At 31.8% G+C, this 26,277-nt stretch overlaps 13 protein-coding genes across 13 annotated transcripts; 6 read left to right on the top strand and 7 right to left on the bottom strand.

Moving 5' to 3' along the window:
* Positions 1–40: 40 nt before the first annotated feature.
* Positions 41–979, top strand: cubi_03528 (uncharacterized protein; the record flags this gene model as incomplete). The annotated part of the gene is made up of 1 exon (XM_029020541.1): positions 41–979. The coding sequence occupies one exon, from the start codon at positions 41–43 to the stop codon at positions 977–979; it is 939 nt and encodes a 312-aa protein (XP_028874985.1).
* Positions 980–1,000: 21 nt separating this feature from the next.
* cubi_03527 (uncharacterized protein) lies at positions 1,001–4,804 on the bottom strand (the record flags this gene model as incomplete). The annotated part of the gene is made up of 1 exon (XM_029020540.1): positions 1,001–4,804. The coding sequence occupies one exon, from the start codon at positions 4,802–4,804 to the stop codon at positions 1,001–1,003; it is 3,804 nt and encodes a 1,267-aa protein (XP_028874984.1).
* Positions 4,805–5,392: 588 nt separating this feature from the next.
* cubi_03526 (uncharacterized protein) lies at positions 5,393–7,438 on the top strand (the record flags this gene model as incomplete). Its single annotated transcript, XM_029020539.1, has 1 exon — positions 5,393–7,438. The coding sequence occupies one exon, from the start codon at positions 5,393–5,395 to the stop codon at positions 7,436–7,438; it is 2,046 nt and encodes a 681-aa protein (XP_028874983.1).
* A 59-nt stretch (positions 7,439–7,497) lies between these two features.
* cubi_03525 (uncharacterized protein) lies at positions 7,498–8,202 on the bottom strand (the record flags this gene model as incomplete). Its single annotated transcript, XM_029020538.1, has 3 exons — positions 7,498–7,828; positions 7,879–8,082; positions 8,129–8,202. 3 exons carry the CDS (start codon positions 8,200–8,202, stop codon positions 7,498–7,500), a joined length of 609 nt encoding a protein of 202 aa, XP_028874982.1.
* Positions 8,203–8,304: 102 nt separating this feature from the next.
* Positions 8,305–9,310, top strand: cubi_03524 (uncharacterized protein; the record flags this gene model as incomplete). The annotated part of the gene is made up of 4 exons (XM_029020537.1): positions 8,305–8,332; positions 8,414–8,513; positions 8,582–8,708; positions 8,756–9,310. 4 exons carry the CDS (start codon positions 8,305–8,307, stop codon positions 9,308–9,310), a joined length of 810 nt encoding a protein of 269 aa, XP_028874981.1.
* Positions 9,311–9,485: 175 nt separating this feature from the next.
* cubi_03523 (glutathione s-transferase) lies at positions 9,486–10,772 on the bottom strand (the record flags this gene model as incomplete). Its single annotated transcript, XM_029020536.1, has 1 exon — positions 9,486–10,772. One exon carries the CDS (start codon positions 10,770–10,772, stop codon positions 9,486–9,488), a length of 1,287 nt encoding a protein of 428 aa, XP_028874980.1.
* A 132-nt stretch (positions 10,773–10,904) lies between these two features.
* On the bottom strand, positions 10,905–12,767 carry cubi_03522 (NIC and MI domain-containing nucampholin-like protein; the record flags this gene model as incomplete). The annotated part of the gene is made up of 1 exon (XM_029020535.1): positions 10,905–12,767. The coding sequence occupies one exon, from the start codon at positions 12,765–12,767 to the stop codon at positions 10,905–10,907; it is 1,863 nt and encodes a 620-aa protein (XP_028874979.1).
* Positions 12,768–13,201: 434 nt separating this feature from the next.
* Positions 13,202–14,887, top strand: cubi_03521 (uncharacterized protein; the record flags this gene model as incomplete). Its single annotated transcript, XM_029020534.1, has 1 exon — positions 13,202–14,887. One exon carries the CDS (start codon positions 13,202–13,204, stop codon positions 14,885–14,887), a length of 1,686 nt encoding a protein of 561 aa, XP_028874978.1.
* Positions 14,888–14,951: 64 nt separating this feature from the next.
* Positions 14,952–15,947, bottom strand: cubi_03520 (replication factor C like AAA ATPase; the record flags this gene model as incomplete). The annotated part of the gene is made up of 1 exon (XM_029020533.1): positions 14,952–15,947. The coding sequence occupies one exon, from the start codon at positions 15,945–15,947 to the stop codon at positions 14,952–14,954; it is 996 nt and encodes a 331-aa protein (XP_028874977.1).
* Positions 15,948–16,546: 599 nt separating this feature from the next.
* cubi_03519 (GTPase translation elongation factor 2) lies at positions 16,547–19,045 on the top strand (the record flags this gene model as incomplete). The annotated part of the gene is made up of 1 exon (XM_029020532.1): positions 16,547–19,045. The coding sequence occupies one exon, from the start codon at positions 16,547–16,549 to the stop codon at positions 19,043–19,045; it is 2,499 nt and encodes an 832-aa protein (XP_028874976.1).
* A 161-nt stretch (positions 19,046–19,206) lies between these two features.
* Positions 19,207–20,556, bottom strand: cubi_03518 (uncharacterized protein; the record flags this gene model as incomplete). The annotated part of the gene is made up of 1 exon (XM_029020531.1): positions 19,207–20,556. The coding sequence occupies one exon, from the start codon at positions 20,554–20,556 to the stop codon at positions 19,207–19,209; it is 1,350 nt and encodes a 449-aa protein (XP_028874975.1).
* A 158-nt stretch (positions 20,557–20,714) lies between these two features.
* Positions 20,715–24,824, top strand: cubi_03517 (ferlin-like type II membrane associated protein; the record flags this gene model as incomplete). Its single annotated transcript, XM_029020530.1, has 1 exon — positions 20,715–24,824. One exon carries the CDS (start codon positions 20,715–20,717, stop codon positions 24,822–24,824), a length of 4,110 nt encoding a protein of 1,369 aa, XP_028874974.1.
* Positions 24,825–24,888: 64 nt separating this feature from the next.
* Positions 24,889–26,055, bottom strand: cubi_03516 (uncharacterized protein; the record flags this gene model as incomplete). The annotated part of the gene is made up of 1 exon (XM_029020529.1): positions 24,889–26,055. The coding sequence occupies one exon, from the start codon at positions 26,053–26,055 to the stop codon at positions 24,889–24,891; it is 1,167 nt and encodes a 388-aa protein (XP_028874973.1).
* Positions 26,056–26,277: the final 222 nt, after the last annotated feature.

Genomic DNA, 26,277 nt, shown 5'->3' with positions numbered 1-26,277 from the left:
GATTAAGTAAAAAATTGGTTAATTGAAAAGAAGTGCTGAAATGGGTGGTTCTTTAAAGAGAGGTGCTGGCAATGAAAAACATAGTGATGAGTTATCTCATGAAAGGTATAGAAATGCATTGGAGATAGAGAGATCTAACCATGCAAACGAATTGGCAAAAAGAGCAGAGAAGTTGAGGTTAATATATAAAACTAGGTTTGAAGAAGATTTACGCGCATTTATGGTTTCTCACAAAGTTCATGACAGATGCTTAAATTCACATATTTTCAAGTTTAACAACTCCAAGCCTTCAAAAACAGGTAATATTTGCGCACAAAAATGTAGAATGGCTTCCAAATACACGCAAAACAACTCAGAGGTTCAAAAATCATCCTTTATTCCAACCTGGGCATGGCCAGCATCACTAAGAAATAGTGAAGATGTAAAGCCGATAGCATTATTTTACACAGCGGAAACGAACGTACCAATTTCACCATCACAAGTTGGTGGTAAACATAACAAAAAACTAACTCAAATCTGCGACTATACTAAAACCTATTCCAAGAACAATACAAGTTTGCTTAAAAATTTTAAAATATCTAAGGAAAAAGGCCAAGAAAAATTAAATAATCAACCTATAGTTGATACAAATAATTATAAGCAGAATCAAAGGCAGAAGCTTCGTTCAAAATATGGTGCTCCTTTTACCTGGATTCAAAATAACTCAAGAAATAATGCAGAAAGTATCCCATCTCCACTAGAAAGTCCTTCGGATATTTCAACTCCTCGAGTATTCACAGAAATCCCAAAACAGCCAAGTATCTATCCTCTTGAGTTGGAACGTAATATTAACACAAATAGCAATTCGGATATTTCAGAATTTATTAAGAAATCACTGAGAATGCAAAAAGCTTTAGAATTTTTAATTGGACATAATCCAGAAAATACGATTAGAAAAATAAACGCTATCAATACGTCAATTTATTCAGAAGTTAAGTAAGGTTATTGATGTATTAAAAATTTATCTTTTAATAAGCTCTATAACATGAATTAAATCCGTATAATTTTCTCTAATATGTGGCACAATCTCACTGTGGGGTGTTACAAATAATATTTGTCTATTAGAAATTCTCTTTCCTCTTGAGCACAAACGATCGAATTCTATTAGAGATTTGATTGTTGTCATTCTTCGGATGTCATCCATATATACATCTGGTTCATCAAAAAGATGAAATGGAGAAGGGTTGTTTTGAGATAGCGCTAATAGAAGTGATATACCAATACTGCTACTTTCTCCACCACTAAGAGATTGAATCTCTCTACTCACAAAGTTTTTATATTGATCCTTACAGGAATCTGAATTCTTTTCAGAAGAAAGACCGTTACTTTCAAATTGTTTGGGCTTTTTCACAACTGCTGTGTCAGGAATCACATAGATATTCAATATAGATTTGTCATGATCGAACTTAAGATGGGGACGCATTGTGTTTGACCAAAAAATAGAAAAATAATACTTGAATAGAGAGTTTACGTTTTTTCCACAACGAATGTGATTTTTTTGTAGCTGTTGAATCCTTTTATTTAGATTTACTTTGTTCTTGTTTAAAAGTTTGTTTTCTTCTTGAAATTCATCAGATTTTTCTCTGTATTTTCTAGATTTTTTATTTATAGTATCTAATATTCTATCGAACAAGTGTTCGGGGGAATATTTTTCAAAATGATCAATCCCAAAATTTTTGGATCGTTCGATAATCTTTAAGTAAATTGTATCCTTCTGCTTGGAGATTTTTGATTTCCATAGTTCTAACGTTAAATCGTCCGGAAGAGAGTTAACTGCTTCTGAGATACTGTATTCCCAATTAAAGTATTCAAGTGTAGAGCATAAATCACTAGTAATCATTACATCAAGCCCAGTGTCTGAATCTTCAACATTACAAAATTTACCATTCATTATTCGATATTTAATCTTTAGGTCTGCTAATTCATTGTCTTTCGAGTTAATTTCAGTATTTAACTGATTTATTTTGTTGGTTAGTTCATTAATTTTGTTTTCGACTTTGGGTTTTTCGTTAAGTAAAATATTTTTGTTCATCTTTTGGCTTTTATGATTCTGTTCTTTTAGCCTAATCAATTTCTTTTCATCCTCAAGAACAACTTTTAGTTTTTCTAAGTCATCTTCCTTATTTTTCTTTAGTTTTTCTTCATAATTGACTTTTTCTACAAGTTCAAATAAAAGCTTTTTGAGTTCATCTAACTTCGTAGATAATTCGTTAATTTCAGAGGCAACGTCGTAATTATGATTTTCGTCCCTATCAAACTTTCGAACCTCTATTTCTAACTCTCCAACTTTCATGTTAATTATATGCTCTTCTTTAGTAATATCATTTAATTCATTCTCGAAACCAGATATTTCATTACTAAAATGATTAAGACTATTCCTATCATTAACTATTGAAAGTTCCAATTTTTTGTTTTTTTCTTCAATCTCTGCAATATTTCTTATAATTCTCTCACTTATAATTTCGTTTTCTAGTATTTTGCATTCTAAAAGCCCTTTCATTTCGATTTTTTCTCGAAGATTACATTTCTTTTCTTCTGATTGGTTATAATATAAATTAGAATCATAACTTTTCAATTGGAAAAAATTATTCAATTGTCTAATAACAATCTTAGATGGAGTGTATTGCTTGGGGATACATATCTCAGGAGCAACTACTATTCCACCTCGCCTATATTTAAATGAAGAATTAGTTAAACAGTGTGCTCTTCTAATATTAAAATTATAATCGTATATCAAATCCATTTCTTGATCACTTAAGAAAATAAAAGTTGTTTCTATTTGGAAATTATCTACAAGAAAATTAAAAACTTCATCGTTTTCGATCTGTATTAAATCAATAACAGCCTGCCCTAATTTTGGATATCTTTTCCGAACACCTGATAATTCATATTTCTGAGTGAATGAAGACCTTATATAGATCAATGAAGGGTCTAAAAAAATACCATTATTTTTGAATAACAAAATTAATTCCTTTCTTGTTTTTGAGTTTTCGACTAGCCAATATTTATAATTTCTTCTAATTTTGTAGCCAGATACAATATCATGTCTTTCAAATCTCCCCCCTATAATTTCATCGATTGTAATTATTATTTTTTCGTTATTGTAGACATTGGGTTTAAAAAAAATATGAAGTGCAATTGGACCAATTACATTCACTTTATTAACTTCTTTGAGTTGTTTAATGATCCTGTAATGTACAGTTTTTGAATAACCAAAAATAATTTCGAAATCTTCGTCTGAGAAGTAACTATACAATCGAGAATACATAGCTTCAAAACTTTCTTTTCCTTTTGAATTAACTTCTGAGCTAATATCTACATTATATTCAATGTTAGTTGAATTAAATTGGTTATTAATTTGATTAAAATTATTATAATATTTAAGTGACTCCCTATCTGTTTCCAATGCGTTTTTAATTTCATTTAACTTATAATCAAATGATGACTTCTCATCAGAAAGCAAATTGATCTCGGCCATATTTTCTCCAATTTTTTCAAGTAATGTTGATATTTCATTTTTTTTGTTTATGGAGAGTACGATTAAGTTTTCTTTTTTTATTTTAAGATTATTAGCAATTTCTTTGTAAGTTTTTATTTCCTTAAACAATTTTTCTTTGTAATCACTTTTTTTTTTTCTGGTATTTGAATGATATTTTTCTTCCTTTAATTTCATTTCTTTTTCTGTGATTGAAATATCATTTTCGATTTCTTTTATCTCTTTAGAATATGATAACAATCGACTATATATTTGCTCCAGCTCTATAGTTAACTTTTTATGCTCATTAAAGTTTAGCTCATGTTTGGAATGCAAATTTTTTAATTCATGTTGAGAATCATTTATTTCTCTATCGCTTTTAAGTATTTTTTTGTTTAATTCTTCTATCTCCAGTGCTGATTTAGCTTGATTAAGTTCATCAGACTGAATACGGAGATAATTGATCGAGGAAATTAAATTTTTTATTGATGCTACAATATTTATACTTTCAAGATTTTTCTCATACATCTGCAACTTTTTATATACCTGTATAATTTCATTAACCTCCTTGTATTCTTTAAGCTCGTTTTCTAATAGTTTCAACTCGCTGTTCAATGACTTTGAAATAATTTCAGCCATTTCAATATGGCGTTGTTCTTCAGCCAAGTGCTTCCAAGAACAGTCAAATAAGTGGGCTCTTTGGAAAAAATCATATAATGATTTTGGTGAGTTTTGTTCACGAATGAGATATTTTGCATCCATTTGTGTTAAAAATGTGACCGGGTTATTAATAATTATGTTTGCATATGCACGAAATTGTGACAAGTGCTTTTTTGCATTCAACGATTTGTGAATTGGAGAACTTGCTTTGGAACCTTTGAAAGTGTAATTAGAAGTACTTTTCAAATAAACAATACGTTCAATGATTATTTCGTCACCGTAAATATCGTGTAAATATCCTCTTTGAAATTCGCCGTCATTATTTGCAAAGTGTATACGCACAGAACCTTTATTGGCACCTATTCTAATATATTTATTCATATTTGTATCTTTTCCAGCTTTTCTACCACTCCAGCCACATAATAAAGCAATTGCAGAAACTAGGCTACTTTTACCGCTTCCATTTCCACCAGTAATCAAATTTACTCCAGGAAGTAGACTAACATCAATAAATTCGTGACCTCCTATGTCATTTACTATTACCCTTTTTATTTGTCCAACTCTCCAATTCATCTCATGATTATTATTATGTTGAGATGCAAAGTTGCGTACTAAATCTTTTCTAAGCATTTAGCAACATTTCTAGGTACTATTTGAATATATTATAATTAAAAAAAATGTTAAATTTATCTTTCATTAAAGCCAACTTATTCCTCACTAATAATTACCCTGTGGGTGGGGAAAACCACCAAAAAAGTGCACCCACGCGGGATCGAACCGCGGACCTTACGGTTATTAGCCGTATGCTCTAACCAGCTGAGCTATGGGTGCCAGACAAACAACTGCCTGGTACTTATATTCATATCAATATTAATTAATATTTTATTGTTGATCTAATATTCTTGATAAAGTTGTTAAATAACTTATATTATGGTTAAATGATAATAATTATATTGACTAAATAAAAAAGCATATTATATTACCTAGATAACAGGGGTGCATATGTTGGGCCTTTAACAGCTAAGAGAGGGCAATTAATCATAAAATAAAAATAATTCACCATCTTTGCATGCACAATATATATATTAAATTGATTGTGATGGCGGTCTAAAATAGACAAGACATTGACGGGATCTACTTTATAAGGCAAGTTTTTACATTTAATGTAGGTACCGCTATAATTATTTAAGAATAAGCAAGTTGTCTTCCAAATGAAACATGAAGTTTGCTGACAGAATTGAATCATTTGAATCAACGAAATGGGGCGGAAAGTTTATTAATTATCGAGCCCATGCACGGAACTTGAATCTTTGTTACTCCGAATTCTTGAGTTCAATTGGGAAAGAATCTAATTTAGCTACATTAAAAGGATCGACAAATCACATTGAAGTTCCATATAAGTCACTTAACAAAGATGTATATGAGTGTTTTATTCCAAAATTGGAGCAATTTCATCACTCATTAAAGAAAAATATAGATATTGTTATATCAAATTATAATAGAGTGTTACAAGATAATAGCGATCATTTAGAGTGCATTTCTAACTTGCTGGAAGATAATTCAGCACAAATTAACTCCAAACTACATTTACCAAACCTAATATTGGAGATATGGAAAACATTTGATGATTTGCAAGAATATATCGCAGTAAATAAACTAGCTGTTATGAAACTTTGTTTGAGGCGTGACGAATTGTTTGAGTTTTATTTAGACGGCATACCGAGCAATGATTCGCTAATTTCTTGTTTTGAGGAGCTAAGAAATGGCTTGGTTTCACGAGGGAAATTAATCAGGCTATATTCCAAATCAAAAGAGCTTATTGAAAATTCATCGGAGGGCGATTCAATCAAGAACAACTCACATAAAGAACAGCCAAACACAAATATTGTTTTTAATAAGATTGGTGTTCAAGAATTTGATTTTTTATATAAATCTTCAGTCTTTGAACTTGAGGCATTAATGGAATATGGATTAAAATCTGGAAAAATGATTGGTAAACCTTTATTTAATCCTGATTTTACTATGTCATTTTTAATTGGCATTTGCATTGTACTACTTTTTAATTTATTTGTTATCTGCCGTCTTCCAATAATAAACAGTGAATACAGCATACAAGGAACACTTGCATTATTCCCGTTGTTCAGACTTGTATTGATGGGTATTTTTGTAATGTGGGGTTCTGGTATTTCCATCAGTATTATGGAGTATTATGGTGTGAATTACAAGTATATGACTGGTATGGACCCTAACAGTAGAATCACCGCTACTACAATATTTTCTTTTGCAGCACTGCAAACGATTGTTTGGATTATTATCTTCACTCTATTTATTACTGATTATCGTTTAGGAATTTCTTTGTTTAGCTACTTTAATATTGAACACTATCCACTGTGGATTTACCCAGCACTTTTAATGGTGATAGAACTTTTGCTTCTATTTATTCCAAGTAAAACGTTTACATATGAGTACAGAAAAGCCATATTTCATTCAATATTAGAAGTTTTTAGTCATGGGGTTGTACCGAAAGTTGTTAACGTTACCCTCAGAGCTAATATTATTGGCGATATTTTTACGACACTTTCAAAGCCATTTGGTGATATAGAATACACTATTACATTTTTCGTATTTGTAATTAAAAATAAAGGTGATGTATTACCAACTTTGCTCTTTAACTTCTTGTCAAATTATAGATGGATGCAAACTATTGCATTAGCCCTTCCATACGAAATCCGGTTTTTCCAATGTGGAATGAGATATTTAACTGATGAATCACCGAGTAGAAGGAACCACCTCTACAATATGGGCAAATACACAACCGGTTTGGCTATTGCTATTGTCGCCACCGTTCCATGGACAACTATGACGTCAATGTCTCCTTTCACAGCTAGACTTTTATGGTTTACCTGTTATATCGTTGGTACGATTTACATGTTTATTTGGGACATTTATATGGATTGGGGCTTAATGCAAGAGAAGACTTCGTTTCTTCGCTCAAAATCAATCTACCCAAGCTGGTACTACTTTTTGGTTGCATTTTACAACTTGATTGGTCGATTAACCTGGGCGATTACACTAATCCCTATCACAATTATTGACGATATTCAAATAAATGCTGCATTAATTAATTTATGTGTGGCCACGATTGAGGTTTTTAGAAGAGCACTTTGGTGTACGATCAGACTTGAGTGGGAGCAAGTACATTTAAACTCTAAACAACCTGCAAACTTGTGGGTAACTTCGAATAGGAACAAATTGTCGTATTAGAGTTATATTATTTTATAATTGTTTTAACTAATTTATTATCATCTATGTATGATTTTGTCTTAAGGACCCATTATTTTTAGAACTAAATGAATTTCTGTCATGAAACTCGTTTTTGGTCTTAAAGGATCAAATATATGAGGAGGTATCGCAATTCTCTTTTTGCAAATTAGTCCAAAAATTGTAACAAACCACCAGGTAACGCTTGTAAGAATAAGCGTAGTTTGCAGACCTGATGAATTGCATTCAGGCAAAAAACTTAATTGTGCAAAAAGTGTATTGATTTGGCAAAATGTAAATACATGAACTAATCTGATCCATGTGGGGAGATATTTAACAATAACGCCCATTGTTTGTACTGAAAAAGTTAAGTTGTCAAATGTTTGGCATGTACTGCATTTATGAATCAATTACTTTGAATGTTCAATTTTCTCCGAACTTACGATTCAACAACTGAATATGCAATGCACATTGACATAAATGAAAGGCCTTCAACTACCCAAAGTGAAACTATACCAATTACATTAGATGAAGCCGAGCAAACAACTTGACTATTTATTTTAGGTGAATAATTCAAGAAAAATGAATTAAGTACAATAGCTCCAATTAATAGTGAAACGCCCGACCAAAAAAAGTATGATACAAACCTTAAAAAGTTATTGAAAATTAAAAGTTTTCATGGCCAAAACTTACGAAATTCCTGCTAAATTGTTCAAAAGGAAATAAAATGAGTTTGAAATACTTGCATTACTTGAGTCAGTTTCCATGATTCTTAGTTTCAAAATAAAGAAAAAATAGGTGATTCCAATACATGCTTAATTGTTCATTTTACAGCGCCAATATTTTAGAATTTCTATCTTTTTTTGAAAATGAAGATTAACATAATAAAATGGGAAGGTAGGTTTAAAAAACCAGTTTTTACAAGCTTATTTGAAAACCAAATATTAATTTCAATTTGATTGCCTTTAAACTGTGTAGATTCCGATTTAAATTTATTTAGCAACGAATATGGAGAAATAGTCCGTGAAAAAACGGTTATTCCTGGAGACTTAATTCAAACTGAACCAAACTATATCAGGTAAGTCGCTTTAAAAATCTAAAAATATAATAATAAAGTATTAGAGGTCATGGGACGCTTGAAGACAGGAGCTCTAGATTAATTTCTACAGCGTGTGGATATCTTGAAAGTCTTAATAAATTAATATATACTAAGCCTTTGGGTGGTAGGTACAGTGCTGAAGTTGGGGATATTGTAGTTGGAAGAGTTGTAGAAGTAAGCTCAAATTATTTTTTTTGAAACAATCTTAATTCTTTTTACAGGTATCGAACAAGAAGTGGCTAATTGACATATGCTCCACTCAATTTGCGCAATTATCTCTGGCTGCAATTAGTCTTCCTGGGTCTGTCCAAAGAAGACGAACAGAAGAAGATTCATTATATATGAAGTCTATTTTAGATGAAGGCGATGTGATTTGTACAGAAGTGCAGCGAATTCAAAGTGAAGGTATTTGTCATCTTCACACTAGAAGTGCGAAGTATGGAAGACTTGCAAATGGAATGCTTGTCAAGGTACCAAATAAGTTAATTCAGAGACAGGCACAACATATTGTTAAACTTAAATATGGAATACAGCTTATTCTTGGGTTAAATGGATATGTCTGGATATCTCTCCCGTTTGAACATTCACATACAGATACCCTTAACTATTCCTCATCGTCTGTAAAACCAGAAGTTGTGAACACAAATATAAGGAAGTCAATGGTGATATTGGCATTTATAATTAAACTCTTTGGTTCAAATAATATACAAATAACTCCAGAGCGAATTTGTAAAGTATTTGATCATTTTTCAGTATTAAACTTATCATTTAAGTAAGTTGAGCCGAGCAAATCTACTAAAAACTGTAACTCTAATTTAGAAACATACAGATTTTAGATCATTCTAAAATTTTGTTAAGTGCATTAATCGAATAGAGCATCACTTTCTAACAATAAATTGAGAGCAAAGCATTTGCTATACAAAAGTTAAATTATTAATTGAGAAATTTGTATTAAAACTTTAGCTTAAAACTTTGAGAAGGACTAATTCTCTGGACAAAAGGGGACGAAACCCCTCCTAAATATCCGTGATTTTGAATTTGGTTATTCAAAAAAGGATAATAGTTCGTAATAGGCTGAGAAACAAAACTATTATTTGGAGAAAAAATGGGTTGGTTGATTGGCATTGCCATATTTTGTGGGAAAAATCGTATTCCTGCGTTTACATGAGCAAAAAGTTGATTTGGAAGCTGCTGAAAGACCGGTGGCTGGTATCCAAACGAATTTGGACACCCAATAAAGGAGTTAGTTCCTACAACAAAATTTGTACCGTGATCTTGAGTAGTTAAAGAAGTAGGTGGAGTCACTAGTTCACTACTTTCACCTTCTATTTGAATAGCAAAGTATTTACCTTTAATCCATTGGTCTATTAATGGTAGAATTGCTACTGATTCAAAAAGCATCTTTAATCTCGGAAATTTGTGAATAATCGATCTTTCTGGCAGTAATGTAACTCTATTAAACTTCTCGGTTTCACTAAATTCAATCAAAGATATATCATCAAATAAAATTGAAAATAAAATGAAATCGCAAATCATTGGTTTGTTTTTTTCTGCAATAAAAGGGCCCTTGTCACCAATTGATGCAATTAAAGTTTCAAATTCGCAATAAAGTTGTTCTCTAAGCAGTTTGTAGTTAGAAATAGAACTTTCTAATTCTTTGTTTGTATTAATATTACCATTTGAAAGCTCTGAATAATTTCTTGAAATTAAATCCATTAAAACATCTCTCCACTTAGAACAACGAAATATTACATCATCAATTACAAAGTCAATATAATAATTTCTACCATATTCTCCGAGCTTCTTTGCTAGATATCTTAGACAAGGAATCTCATCAAAAATAACGAGATCCCCTAATTTTACAATAGGAAGATCACCCAACGGGACTTTATCTGAATCGATATAAGAAGGTATTGGATTTTCCTCATCTAAAGGGACATTAATAAAACGGTGTCTAACTTGTTTTCCTAGTAAAAAGAATCTAAGTGATCCACCATTACCCAAATAAATTTCGTGTTCGTACGTGATTACGGACAGGTCCCCAATATCGCGGACAGGAAGTATAACTCTATATGTTGACTTTGAAGGGATCATTACTCGGTTGCTTGTTAGTCTACATGGAGCATTGCTTCTTATTAAGTTTGACATTTTTGGTGAGTAGATCTCATTTAATTCACTGGACACTTTAGTAGCAATATTTTTTGGTGACGCAGTTGTGCCTGCTCCTATATTATTCATTATTAAGGATTATAAATAATTGTGGCTTTAATAAAAAAAAAAAAAAAAACTTAATTATTATACGCATAATAATTTACTTGCTATTACAAAGTGTGGCATAATTCAGCCAATTTTTTTTGCCAATAAAAAGAATTAAAACTCTCTTGAAAAACTCCGATCTCTCCTTTTATAGTTATCTATATTGTAACTGTATTTAAAGCCATCCTGTAAATCTGTTGAGCAAGAATTGGAGTGCCTTTTTAATCGTTTTCTTAAATTTGAATTAATTTGTTCACTTAACTTTATTTTTGATGAATTAATAGTTTTAAATTTTGTATTTTTGACTTCCGTACTTTCAGTTATATTTTCTGAATTAGATGTATCAATCTGTATACCGTGAATCTCGGAACCAAAACAAAGTTCATTTACCTTATTTGTTTGCTTTTCTTCAATATCACTCAACTTATCTCTCATTTTTTGTGTTAATGCACTTAAACCAATTGCGGTGAAAAAATTTATTGAAAATCTTATCTTATAGATGTTTTCTTTCGGAAAAATGCCTTCTATAAACGGCAAAACCTCGGGGGAGTTTAGTTTTATATCTAAGTTTTGAATTCCCATGTTATTGGAAAGCTCTTGAAAAAGAATTTTAATAAAAATTCGTGAAGAAGAAGCAGTATCTTTCTCTGATAATACAATAATGAAAAGTACACTCCAAGGTATTGCATCTTTACTAAGTAAATATGAATAAAATTTAGTTATATGTCTCAGCCTAGTTGTTTCTAAGTGATGAATATTTTCAAAACTTTCAGAAAAAAGTTGTTTAAAAGAATCTTGAAACTCCTCTCTAATAATGCAAAGCCTTTCAGCAACCAAAGAAAAAAATTTTTGATATGTTCTTTCCATTGAACAACAATCCAGTATCATTGTGCATGCCTCACGTATTTGTTCTTTTTTCATGTTCATTTTCAATAACCTGTGCGTACATTCTTCAAAATTCAAGCTATTCATTATACATAGATAAATTTTCTTCCTTAAAATAACAAAGTTTTTCTCTGAAAGATCTAATGTAAAATTGTTTTCAATAAGTGGTTCATCATTGTTATCAATGTTTACATCTTCTAATCCAGAAAGCAATTCTTTTGAAATTTCTTCCCATTTTTTGTTCTCTTCTTCAAAAACATTAGGTTCGGTCTCAATAAAGTGATCTAATTCTTCCTGAATGTCGATTTCTTCATCCAAAATGTCTATAAAATGAGTTATTTGATCGTTAGTATCAAATAACTCATTTTCCGGTTTGTTTGCTGGGTAATTCTTAAAATTGATTCGTCTTTCATTTAAAACACGTTCAATTAAAAAATTAGTCCTTTTCCTTAATTTTCCTTCCTGAAGTATTCTTCTGAACTTATTCATAACAGTGTTTAACCCTTGTGGAGAATTTTCCAATAGAAACTCACCACATTCTAGAATAAAATCAATACATACCTCAATTGAATCGTCAGTTAATTTCTCAATTAAAAAAAGGCATATCTGCAAAGCTGTAAGTTCATGAACAACTTTTTGATTTATTAACTGAGCTAAAAACATTAAAGTATGCTTGCAAACAAATTTATCTCCTTTTGAATATGATATTCTAAACTGATTAATTAGTCTTTTTAGCAGCAAAGAACCAAAATCAGGAATATTACAATTAATTATCGCAGAGAAGTAGCAAATTACACTAGTATATGACTGACTGGATAATTGAGCTCTGATAACACAATTAACTAATATTCCTCTACCACGAATAATATTATTCTTCAAAATATTAACCAACACATGTTCAATATTTGAAAAATTGAGTTTATTAATCTCTCCTCTTATGTTTTTTTCTAACTTATTCCATAACTTTTCTTGGTGTTCACGACTATTTAGAAGATTATGAGATGCCTCGAGATTTTTTTTCTTAAAAGGAGGAATATAAACATTGCAAATGCGAGTTTTGCTATCAGTAAATTCATCTGGGTTACGTGTCATCTCAATCTAGTTTTGAATCCTTCTTTATTACTACTTCGTAAAGTGGAATAATTTATTCAATATTCCCTTCCATATTGTTTTATTTGATCAACTAATCAAAAAAAAACTAGCGCTTAATTTTTTTTTTTTTTTAGCTAAATCTATAATTAATTTTGGAATTGAATGCTGGATTTGAATAAAAATGTATTAATTCTTCCTTTTTAACCATAATTATTATGAATTATTATATTGGTCAAATAATCTCAATTAAAACATATTTATGTTGTGACTTTTTTCCCTGATTTCTTTTTCTTTTCTCGTAATTCTGAGTAATTTAATCTATTAATTTTGGAGCTTCGCATTTGACTACAAAATGGATCTCACATAAACCGCAAGATTTGATCTAGAATGCATATTTTAATTCATATCAATTCTTAATTTAAGTTATTTAAAACATGAGCATTGATTACTCTTCGTCTTTAATAAAAATTCAATTATTTCTGGTTTGTTTTCTAACGTTTGGTGCTTTGACGTACTCTTTTTCTTTTGATGGAATAAGAATACCTCCTTCTAAATCGATTATTATACACCCGTACCAATTTTTTATGTTCGAAAAAGATGAATCATATAAAAATTTATTTGTCCCAAAAGTTGCAGAATACTCAACGATTTACTTTAATAACTTAAAAGTAAAATCAAGTAATGGAATTATCCAAAATAATGAAAGTATAGAAATAATAATTGCCCCAAGCAAAGATTTAGAGAGTCTCATAAAGAACGATCAGTTGGGTGTATGTTGTAATAAAGAAAGTTTACTATCAGGAAATTGCCAGGTTGAAAATACATTTATTAAACCAAATATTGATGGGATAATTTATGTTGGTGCGAATCTGAACAATTCAAATTATTCTTCGAACATAAAAAGAGGAGGAGCATACTCATTAATGATATCTAATTGTGGGAATTCAAATGATGGGTACTTATACGGAGAATTAGTTATTAAAAATGTATATGGGTTTTTACCTGCAATCGAATTTATGAAAATCAACTTGTATTTCTTCGGAATAGTATTGTACGCATTTCTGACAATTTATTGGATTTATAAATGTATAAAGAATAACAAACAACTCATAAATATGCAATATTTTATCTTAGCTGAATTATTATTAAGTATTATTTCTTCATTTTTGTGGTTACAATATTTTAGGCAATGGAATCTTACAGGGTCAAGCTCAATATTTCTTTTTGGTGTTTCTTCCACAATTAATATTTTGAAGTTAACTATTGTAGTTATTTTGACATTAATTGCATCTCATGGCGTAGGAATATCTATAATCTCAATTAATTCAAGAAAAAAAATTATTGCAATTTCCACAACTGGAGTGATGTATTTTTTAAATACGTTGTTTAAAGAGTACGTAATTTATTTGAGATCCAGAAATTTAAACATTAATTCAAGTCTGTTATTATATTCAATATTACCTATCGGAATATTAAATGGAATTGTTTTTTTTTGGGTATTTCACGAATTAGTTAATTTATTAAATAGATTAGAAGATGATAAACAAACAGAAAAACTTTCAGTATACAAACGGTTTACATATATATTGTTTTTTTCCGTTACAATTGCTTTTATTTATTTAATGTTGGAAGTTCGTTTTTATTTATGGGACATTGTAGAAAGATGGAGATATCAATGGATTTTTCAGGATGCAATCCCATTTTTTTTTGTTGCCATACTTAAATTAAATTTACTACTACTCTGGGTCCCAAAAGAAAATTCAAAAAAATATCTGGTTGCAGCAGAAGTACCGATTGAAGTTACAATTGAGCTCGAAACGCATGAATTAAAAAAAATGAGCTTTAATAATGAAAAAGATCTAGATTGTTTTGAGAACACAAATGAAACTCAAAACGAGGATTTTTGTTTTAATATCGAAAATTTTCTCTCATATCCTGATTCAGATTACGAGATCAAGAAATCTGAACATTTAAATCAATCGAATAATCTGGTGATATCAGATAATATAAATTACGTGAAAGAAAATCGAGGCAATCTTAATAAATATATTGGAGAAAAATTTGAAGTAAATAAGGAAAATTCAATGCATTTAATTAATTTATCGACAAGAAATAGTTAAAATCATCTTAGTGAAAACAAAGCATTAGTTGATTGCTAAAATTTCTATTATATGCAGCTTTCGTTTAATTGGCAAAAATAGTCTGGATACTTGAACAAACATTTAGCAATGTTAAGTATTCGTTTGATCCATCTGTTACGCTTGCATCTGCCTCAGAAATCCTCAGCATTAAAAACGCCTTTTTTGAATCATCAATTTTATCGCACTCAACAATGAATTCTACTAGATTTTTGAGAATTAGTCCTACACTCCATCCTTCGTTGGTTAGTTTCCCAGTCTCTATTAAGATGCTTTCGGTCCCTGCAATTTTGCATGAATTCACGACTCTTTCAATAATTTTTTTGGGTGGAACACCTGCAATATCTAAGATAGAATTAATTTCAATTTTTGCATCTTTCCCAAACAATTCAGAAGCAGATTGAAGAATGTTTATTCCTCTTCTGAGATCTCCCTGAGACAAATTTACAACCATTTCTAATATACCGTCTTCGCATGAAATCCCTTCTTGGTAGCATATATAATTCAGCCTTGAGATCTGAGACTTCGTTGAGATTGGTTGGAATCTGAACTTTGCGCACCTGCTAGCTAATGGCTCTATTATTTTATTTATATAATTACAGATAATAACAAATCTAGTGTTTTTTGCAGAAACTTCTATTATTCTTCTTAGTGCTGATTGTGCATCTGCAGTCATCATTTCGGCCTCATCTAAAATTACAATTTTCCATGAGGGAAGGGGTTTACCCGTTAATTCATGGGCTTTGTTACACTGGACTATTTGCCTCGTCCAGGACTTGATTTTTTCCCTAACAATGTTGATACCTCTCTCATCAGAGGCATTCAGTTCAAGAATTCTATTCTTATATTCATTTGGCCCAAATAGCTCCCTTGAAAGAGCAAGTACTGCAGATGTCTTACCAGTGCCGGGAGGACCATAAAACAACAAGTGTGGCATATTCCCACTTTCCAAGACGTGATTCAACATACTAACTACGTCTTTTTGATGAGAAATATCGAGTACATTTTTAGGGCGATATTTTTCAACCCATAAGTTGTTCATCGTTTCCAATTAACTTTTCGAACTATTTTTTCTTTAATTTCTTGTTTTATTCATAAGATTAAAAAGGATAGTCAGGGGGTTCAATGTGCGCTACTGAAGTGGAAAAATAAACAATGAAGCTTATGGGAACAAAACTTGGTGGGGAACTAGGGACAAAAATCTGAATGAATTATTGTTTTTATTCTTTCAATGCATTAATTTTGCATTTTATATCCGAATTCATTAATATCAGACAAGATCGGTTGTAATTTAAGAAAAGCGTAGATATCTAGGTTAATAAAAAACAATATCAAACATCTTTAGCGCTTTTTTTTTTGTCTTACAAAGTAAAAATTGAATTTAATTATTTGAATTAACATTGATTAGAAAGATTATATAAGAATTTTAAAAATAAATATGTTTTTTAAATTACAATTATTTTATAATTAATTTATACAAGACATATTGAAAACATATTGGCGCATTTCGTAATGTCTAATTGATCGTCTCTGAAAAATTAAAGGTTGTGTTCTTGAGTTCAAAGTTAAATTTCTCTTCATATTGTTGAGAGCTTCGTCACCGTTAAATATTTGTTTCACAAGTAATAAAGGGAAGTTAAAATGGTTAATTTTACAGTTGAGCAAATTCGTGAGATTATGGGTAAGCCCCATAATATTCGTAACATGTCTGTAATTGCTCACGTCGATCATGGCAAATCAACACTGACAGACTCTCTTGTATGCAAAGCAGGTATTATTGCTTCAAAGGCAGCAGGAGATGCCCGTTTCACTGATACCCGTGCTGATGAGCAGGAACGTTGCATTACAATTAAGTCAACCGGTATTTCACTTTTCTTCGAACATGATTTAGAGGATGGGAAAGGTAGGCAACCTTTTTTAATCAACTTGATCGATTCCCCAGGACACGTAGACTTTTCTTCAGAGGTTACTGCAGCTCTTCGTGTAACTGATGGTGCGCTGGTTGTTGTTGATGCTGTAGATGGCGTATGTATCCAAACTGAGACAGTGCTTAGACAAGCATTAAATGAGAGAATTAAACCCGTACTTCACGTAAATAAAGTAGATAGAGCTTTGCTGGAATTGCAATGGGAGGCCGAAGATATTTACCAAAACTTCACTCGTGTCATTGAAAACGTTAATGTTATTATTTCTACATATTCTGACGAGTTGATGGGCGATGTTCAGGTATTTCCAGAAAAAGGTACAGTCTCATTTGGTTCCGGACTTCATGGCTGGGCATTTACTATTGAAAAATTTGCTCGTATTTACGCCAAAAAGTTTGGTGTTGAAAAATCAAAAATGATGCAAAGATTATGGGGAGACAACTTCTTTAACCCAGAGACGAAGAAATTTACAAAGACTCAGGAACCAGGAAGTAAAAGAGCATTCTGCCAATTTATTATGGAACCAATATGCCAACTATTTTCTTCAATTATGAATGGTGATAAGGCCAAATACGAAAAAATGCTAGTCAATTTGGGTGTAGAACTTAAGGGTGACGACAAAGCTTTAGTGGACAAACCTTTATTAAAGAAAGTTATGCAGTTATGGTTGAGTGCAGGTGATACGCTGTTGGAAATGATTGTTACACACTTACCATCGCCTGCTGCGGCTCAAAAGTACCGTGTTGAGAACTTGTACGAGGGTCCTCAAGATGATGAGACTGCCAAAGGTATTAGGGATTGTGACCCTGATGCTCCCTTGTGTATGTTTGTTTCGAAAATGGTTCCCACAAGTGATAAAGGTCGTTTCTATGCATTTGGCCGTGTTTTCTCTGGAACAGTTGCGACTGGACAGAAGGTTCGTATTCAGGGTCCAAGATACCTCCCAGGTGGTAAGGAGGACTTGAACATTAAGAATATACAACGTACTGTCCTTATGATGGGGCGTTATGTTGAACAAATTCCGGATGTACCTGCGGGGAATACGGTTGGTTTGGTTGGGATTGATCAATATTTACTAAAGTCTGGTACAATTACAACGTCTGAAACCGCATATAATATTGCATCTATGAAATATTCAGTATCTCCAGTAGTTCGAGTTGCGGTAAGACCGAAGGATAACAAAGAATTGCCAAAGCTTGTAGAGGGTCTCAAGAAGCTGTCAAAGTCAGACCCACTAGTTGTTTGCAGTAAGGAAGAGACGGGTGAGCATATTATTGCAGGATGTGGTGAGCTGCATGTAGAAATTTGCTTGCAAGATCTCCAACAAGAATATGCACAGATCGAAATTGTGGCATCCGACCCAATTGTATCTTACAGAGAAACTGTAATCAATTTGTCAAGCCAGACATGTTTATCTAAATCTCCCAACAAGCATAATAGATTGTACATGACCGCTGAACCTTTACCTGATGGATTGACTGACGACATTGAAGAAGGGAAAGTTTCTCCAAGGGATGACCCTAAAGAGAGATCAAACCTCTTGCATGACAAGTATGGATTTGACAAGAACGCTGCAATGAAGATTTGGTGTTTCGGACCTGAAACTACCGGGCCAAACATTATGGTCGATGTCACTACTGGTATCCAGTACTTGACCGAAATAAAGGACCATTGCAACTCTGCGTTCCAATGGGCAACTAAAGAGGGAATTTTGTGTGAAGAAGATATGAGAGGTATTCGCTTCAATCTTCTTGATGTAACACTACACGCTGATGCTATCCATCGTGGAGCAGGACAAATTACCCCAACATGCCGTCGTGTAATGTACGCAGCCGCGCTGACTGCTTCGCCCAGATTGTTAGAGCCTATGTTTTTAGTCGAGATTTCTGCTCCACAGGAAGTAGTGGGTGGAATCTACGCCACACTTAATCAAAGAAGGGGTCATGTTTTCCATGAAGAGCCTAAATCTGGTACACCTCAAGTAGAGATCAAGGCATACTTGCCAGTCGCTGACTCCTTCAAGTTTACCACTGTTCTCCGTGCAGCAACATCGGGTAAGGCATTCCCACAATGCGTGTTTGATCACTGGGAGTTGATTAACGGCGATCCACTGGAGAGAGGAAGTAAGACAGAAGAACTTGTGAAGGCAATTAGAAGAAGAAAGAATATTAAGGAAGACATTCCTGCTCTTGACAATTACTTAGATAAGCTTTAAACTGTTTGAATATTCAAGATTGTTAGCGTTTTACTACTTAGTATAGTTAAGTTTTGGTGAAGATACATTTTTTCTGGGTTTGGAGGTTTTATAATAAGGATTACGATGGGGATTTGTGCTAAATCAACTAACATGATCAATTTTCACAAACTATCGGGATTTTAAATGTTAATTGCTTGATACTTTTCTGTTTCTAATTCACTGTGAAATTCTTGAGATTTACTATTTGATTCAATATTAGGCGTATAGGTATTTCTTTGTAAAATTTCATCCAATTCTTTCTCTAAATCATCAGGTATAGTCTCAATATTTTTTGAAACGTCTCTAACGCATGATTTTATCATTGAGTTGATGGATTCTTGCGTAACCTCAACCTCCTCTCTGATAAGATTAATGTTTTCCAATTTTTTCAAGATTTCATTTTCGTCAAATATACTTCTAGTTGCATTAGTAGAAGTTTCGAGTGCATTTAGTAGAGAAATTCTTGCATTTGAAGTGTCAAGAGTAACTTTTGATTGGCTTAATACAAGGAGCTGTTCATTAATTTCATTCAAAGCTTTTTCAATTTGATGTCTTTGCTTCAGATGATTTATTGCTAGCTGCTTTTGGTCATTTAAAGCATATTCTTTGCACTTATTATCATGAAATAAAAATTTTTCTTCCAAATTTTTTAATGATTTTTGTAAATCCTCCTCTGTTATTTTAAGTAAAATATCTGCAATATCTGTATCATACACTTCAACTTCTTTCTTAGAGAATGAAGAGTGTGACCTACTGAATTTAATAGCATTAACATAAATATGATTTCCCTTATTAACAACAAACGGTTTTAATAACCATTCTCCAGGTGAATAGGTAATAAAGTACCAAATTATTATATCATTTAATACATTTTTTGCAGTTTCGCATAATTCAAAATTTCTAATTAAATAATCTTTGAATTTATTATTTAAAATAAGAAGCTCTTCCATACCCGTTATTTTTGAAATGGTGCCTAATAATCCTCTATTTATATCGTTAAGTAATTTATTTGATAATTTGTCCAATGAGGGAATGCATACGAATGCATCTGATTCTAAAGTATTTTCACTTGTTTCAAAGAAATATACATCATTAAAAAAAACCCCAATTATTGAGCGAACCCAACCAAATCCAATTGAGACTTTTGACCTAGATTGTCTCTTTTCTACTTCTATAGCGTTCTCCCATATCTTGATCATGTATTTATTTATATAATTTAAATTTACAATTTTTTTTCTTCTTAACAACCCTTTGAAAATATTTGGTAAACAAAGAACCTCAATAGGCCAACATTTAAACTCTTCCTGAGCAACAGCTTTAAGCGAGTCAATTTCAATTAAAAAAGATTGTTTTTTATCACAAAATTTTTCTATGACACCTAACCACCATTCCAGCTTATACTCTTCTTGAGTATGGAAACTGTAAGACGAGCACAATCTTTGCCATTCGCCTATATCTTTTACTTTTGGGAAAATGCTATTCGTTCCCATATACATTAGAATATTCCAAAAATTCTATATTGTCAAATAATGATCAATCCAAATTTCATTACAATATAAATTCACAACAAATAATCTTTATTTGCGCCATTATTCATAATTTGTGGGCAAAGTTTAATATTACAGAAATAATATGAAATTAAGTATTTATGTTACAACCAACTACCGAATATAGCATACGTATTGATATTCACGAGTTAAGGGATTTGAAGTTTAATGATGGAACAAGTAATATAACACCCAACCCATATATTGAAATCAAAGTATGCAATCAAATAAAAACAACTCCCAAGCAAACAGCAGTTTCATCGGCATTGGTCCAAGCATCATATAATTTTACGGAGACTCTAAACAAATGTGATTTCGATTGTTCAATTATTGAAATTAATGTTATGCATGCATATGTGCTTTCTAGTGCGCCTATCGGCTCGTATGTTCTTAGTTTTAATTATGTTTATAGCAAATCACAGCATTGGATCTACAGAAATTGGGTTCCATTGATATTAGGAGAGAAACCTTCTGAAATTATGGGTTTTGCACTTATTACTGTTGGAATTTTTGCACCTGGTGATTCAATTCCAGCAGTTGATGACAGCAACAATATTGTGAGTAATGATGGCGACCAAGGTACAAGAATTTCATCTTCACCAGAAATAAATTTAACCCAATACAATCTCAATGTATGCATTTTTAAGGGTCAGGACATTGTTCCAATTGTAGGAATGTATAATACCTTGGAACCTTTTGTGACTGTAAGACATGGAGTTTCAAAAATTTCTACAGTCTGTATCAAGAATGAATCGAACCCTATTTGGAAATCATCTATTAATTTGCCTGCACATTTTCCATGTTCAGACTCAAATTTATTATTTGAATTATGGAATGGTGAGTCAAAACCGACTTTAATAGGAAAATTTAAATTGGATGTTTTTAATATTTTCAAAGAACCTTTTCCTATATCTTGGGTGAATTTATATTGGACTCAACCTCCATACGGTGGAGCAGCAGAGCTGTTTTCATCTTCAAATTCTTCAGTGACATCATATGTCCCTAGTTCTTATGCTGGCAGATTGTTAATTTCTGCTAGTTCACAAAAAACACAGGCTTGCTCAATAAAGTCAATTCAATCTATACCACTTTCAAATGAACCACCAATGACACGTTATTTACTTTGGATAGACATTTATGAGGTTTCATGCAGGCCGTCTTTTGATGGGGAAATCGTTTTAGAGTTTTGTATTGGTCCTCATACTGCAACAACAATTGCAATGCCACAAAGCGGTGAGTCAATTATATTTGATGAACAAACAGGGAGAATTGATGAAACATATTTTTATTTATCAGATGGACAAGACCCATGGGACTTATTCATTTATTCTCAAACAGGTTCAGGGGCAACCTTTTGGTCCTCATCTAAATTTACAAGAACATCTTTTACTAGAATTTTACTTTCTGAAATATCTAACGACACAAACGGAAACCCAAATTGGTACACATTAAAACCTATTTACGACTCAAGTACAGGATATATATTCAACGTACTTGCAAATATTGTTATTCTTCCTGCAAATACAGCATCAGAACGGCCTGATAGATTAGTTTATTCACTTCAAAGTTATTATTTTAGGTCTTTTATTTACGAAGGAATGAATTTGAGAGGAGTTAGATCTTCATTACCAAATCCATATGTTAAAGTATCAATTGGTGACCAAACTATTCAATCTCGTTCAATTGAATCATCAATTGTTCCACAATGGTACGAAGCTTATGAAGTTCAGATTTCACTACCAAGTAATTTGTCATTAGGATCAGATATTTTGATTGAAGTTTTTAGTCAGAGTCATGGGTATTTAAGCTCTGATTGTAGAATAGGATTTACATCCTATAAACTGACTCAGATTCCTAAAGCATGGAAATCTTCACCTGTTTGGCTTCACCTTAAACCTTCAGATACAAAAAACCCAAAAGAAGACACAAATGCCAGAATATTGTGTTCTTTCGAACTTATATCTGTTGATGAGGTTAAGCAATATCCATTTTATGATGATATTCGACCAACAACATTTCCTGCAGATATCCGATTATTTGTAATAGGAGTTCGTATGTTTAAATCTCTTAATAATCCAACAGTGTCCGTGTCTTATGGTCGCGAGCTTGAGGAATCAAACGCACCACTTTGGCACGATTCAACCCCATCCCCAAGTTGTGGTGATGAAGGTAACTGGAATTATTTACATGATTTTGCAATTACTGCTGAATTACCAAAAAGAGATGTGTTCCAATCTTATTTCGAAATTACTGTCAATGAAAGGGTTTCTGGATATTCAGGTGAATCTAGCATATCTTCAGGATTTGCAATACTTTATTTTAATTCCGAAATACCATGGTATGACGACAATTCAAGGAAGTTTAATAAGGATTTCTTTAACTTAACTACTTTGGATGAATTAATTAATGGATCAGTTGAGTGCGAGAACAACAATCCGATAAACATTACTGAGCTTAATCAAGAAGAAGAGGAGGATTCTTCAGGAAATGATCAAAGAGTTCTTAACACAATGAAATCAATATCTGCACCTACAAATATTGTATCAAAATCAAGTTCTGCATATGATGCGGAGGCGTCAAATTCGTTTTTTTACCCTGCTATTGATCTAATGAAAACTGAAGAAAAGAAGAGAGATGATGGGAACGTCTATATTAACATGAATTTTAATTCAAAAGAATATGACCAAGCAAATCTTGCTTTAAAACTAAAGGAAATGGGAACTCTATTTGGTTTTGATGCAAGGCTATTGAATTTTGATTTAAAAATTTTTTCTGAAGAAGATGAAACTGAACAAAGATTTGAAATTCCATATGAATTGGAACAAGATTTAGACCCTACAGAACTGCCCTATCGGACACTCCCAATTGTATCGATAAACGAAAAGGGATTATATTATATTGTTGGATATATAAAATACACGTTGTGTATTATACAACAACCAGACAGTGAAACTAACATTATCGTTGATACAAAAGAACAAGAAGAGGTTCTTCAGACATTTTCAGATAATAGAATGTGGATTGCGAACCAATACAACAATATAAAGCCTATTGTTGCAAGGTGTTACATACTTTCAGCAAGAGGTCTTCTTCCACCAAGCGGAGATTTAAACCCATCTGTATATATTTATATTCGTTCAAGAGAGAATAATGGGGATAGTGTAATGGTTGATGGAAATGGAAAAAAGAAAAAAAGCGTTTATCCAAATAATATCAAAGACACTGGATTTGTTAGGCATCAAGGTTACAAACCTGAGTTTAATCAGGTTTACGAAATAGGTTGCATTCTTCCTCATAATGCATTAGTGAGAGTTTCCTTAATTGGTACTGGAACAATGTCAGAAGAAACAATTGGAAGCACTTATATTGATATTGAGGACCGTTGGTTTCATCCTAAAGTACAATCAATGTTGGAAAATGATACAACACCCATAGAAATGAGAACACTAAGAATAGAAAATAGTATTGTATCTCATGGAACATTAAGGGCTTGGTATGAAATCATGTCAGAACAAGCTGCAAAGGCTACACCAATTACTGAATTAGCTTCGGTTGATCCTCAAAGTTACCAACTTAGAGTTGTAATTTGGCGTGTTAGGCATGTTCCAATTGAACCGAATACTACAATTTCATTGTATGTAAGTGGTATATACAGTATAGATGAATCTAACTCCGACACTCAGTCTACAGAAACTCATTATAATTCTAAGGATGGGACGGGAATTTTTAACTGGAGGTTTGTATTTGATATTAAAATACCAACTCAATATCCGATTTTTAAACTTCAGCTTTGGTCATATGGTTTAATTCAGAGCGATAATATTGGTGAGTGTTCAATTGACTTAAGCAACGACTTTGGAAAGGCAAAAAAACATTCTTCTCAAACTACGAAAATTCCTAAAACTTGGTTTGGATTTTCACACCCAACAAAACAGAATTCACCTCAAGGGCAAGTAGAGATTGAAATATCCATTGTTCCAGGGAAGATATCTGACTCTAACCCAGTAGGAAAAGGAAGAGAGCCTCCAAACGTTGACCCAGTCTTAGAAGATGTTACAGAAAACAGAACTTACGTCGATTGGAAGGGAATTGGGGAAGCAATTTCCTCCGCAACATCATCTATTTGGAGTTCTGCAAAGAAAGGGTTCATTATTGCAATTATAATTGGAATCATTGCACTAATACTATTTTTAATGATAATGCTTAAATAAAAACAAAAAAATCATAATTAATAAGTATTTTAAATAACTATTAAAATCTCTTCTACAGATGGTATTAGTAATTTTGAATCAGTGATGTATTGTTTTTTTGTCTATACTTGTTAATACTAGATAAAAATTTAAAGAAGAATATATCAATCATTCCAGAAAATGCAAAAATTCCTCCAATTATGGCACAACATTCTGTAACGAATGATAGAAACGATCTACGGCTTTCAGTCATCTTCACTAGAAATGGAGTAAAATCGTAATTAATATGAATTCCAGGTATCGAAGTATCGGGAATAAACCTGCCATTAGCTGAGGAAACAACAACTTTTTTGTATTGACTTCTGACTGAAAATTGGTGCGAATTAATTGATTTATTATTTATAGTATTATATTGTGTAGGTATGCAGTGCATATCAAAATCAATGTAAGCATCATCAAAAACCAAGTCTTGTGTATATCCCAACTTTTCAAACTTCGAGCTTTGAATATGCTCTTGATTTTTCCATTTGTTTGGAATTCCAGGTAACTCTTCACCGAAATCTAAATAATTTATTTTATATGAAAAATTAAATAAATGACTTTCTGCAATTTCAAGATCTGTCATTTCTTTATATTTAATCCATCTTTTGTGAGAAATTTCGATTTTACCCTTAACCTTGGGTATATACCCATTTACCTTAATCCTACATCCTTCTAAATTTAAATTGGAAGACAGTGCATTTGAAATCATTTTTGATCTATCATAATCACATTGTTTGAAACTTATTTTGTGAGGTAACTTAATTCCTCGTTTGTCATATTCATTGAAAACATCATTACATGTATTGCAACATTTAACTGAACCAAAACCATCATTTATTGATGCATCATAACAATGCCCACATTCAGAGGAACTATTCATATTCTTTCCTTTTGATCCAATCCCAATGTATTCTATTCCTCCATCCGGTAAATATATTTCTGTATTTTCCTGTAGATTAATTAAACGCACTCCTACAATATCGCATGGTAGCTTTGGGAATTCCAGCTGCATTTTAAGATTAATATTTTTATTTGAGGACAATTGATCAACGGTAACTTCGTCCTTTCTTGTTATACTCAAATAATATTTTAATTCAGAATAAAACAATACAATCATAGCGATAATGCTCAATATTGTCAAATATCCTCCAAATGCCGTTTTTATACGGAACTCAGCTATTGGCTTTGAAAATGCATCGAACTGCTTCATTTTCTTTTAGTTCGGAAGTTTCCTCTTTCTTGAAAATAATCTAATTATTATTTGCCCTATAAAATCCATTTTTATTGGCGCTCGTTGTTTTATAACATTACACACATTAGACCGCTGAAGATATAACAAAAAACTATTGTTTTAAGAACATAAAGATATAAATCCTCGTTCTATTTGAATTGAATACAACTTCTTTATGCCCATTATACGCTTTTTTTTTTA

This window comes from Cryptosporidium ubiquitum (genome assembly GCF_001865345.1).
Source record: "Cryptosporidium ubiquitum isolate 39726 chromosome Unknown contig_3, whole genome shotgun sequence".
NCBI lineage: Eukaryota > Apicomplexa > Conoidasida > Eucoccidiorida > Cryptosporidiidae > Cryptosporidium > Cryptosporidium ubiquitum.
Note: the sequence above shows the minus strand (reverse complement) of the source record. Positions and strands in the feature narration are given on the sequence as shown.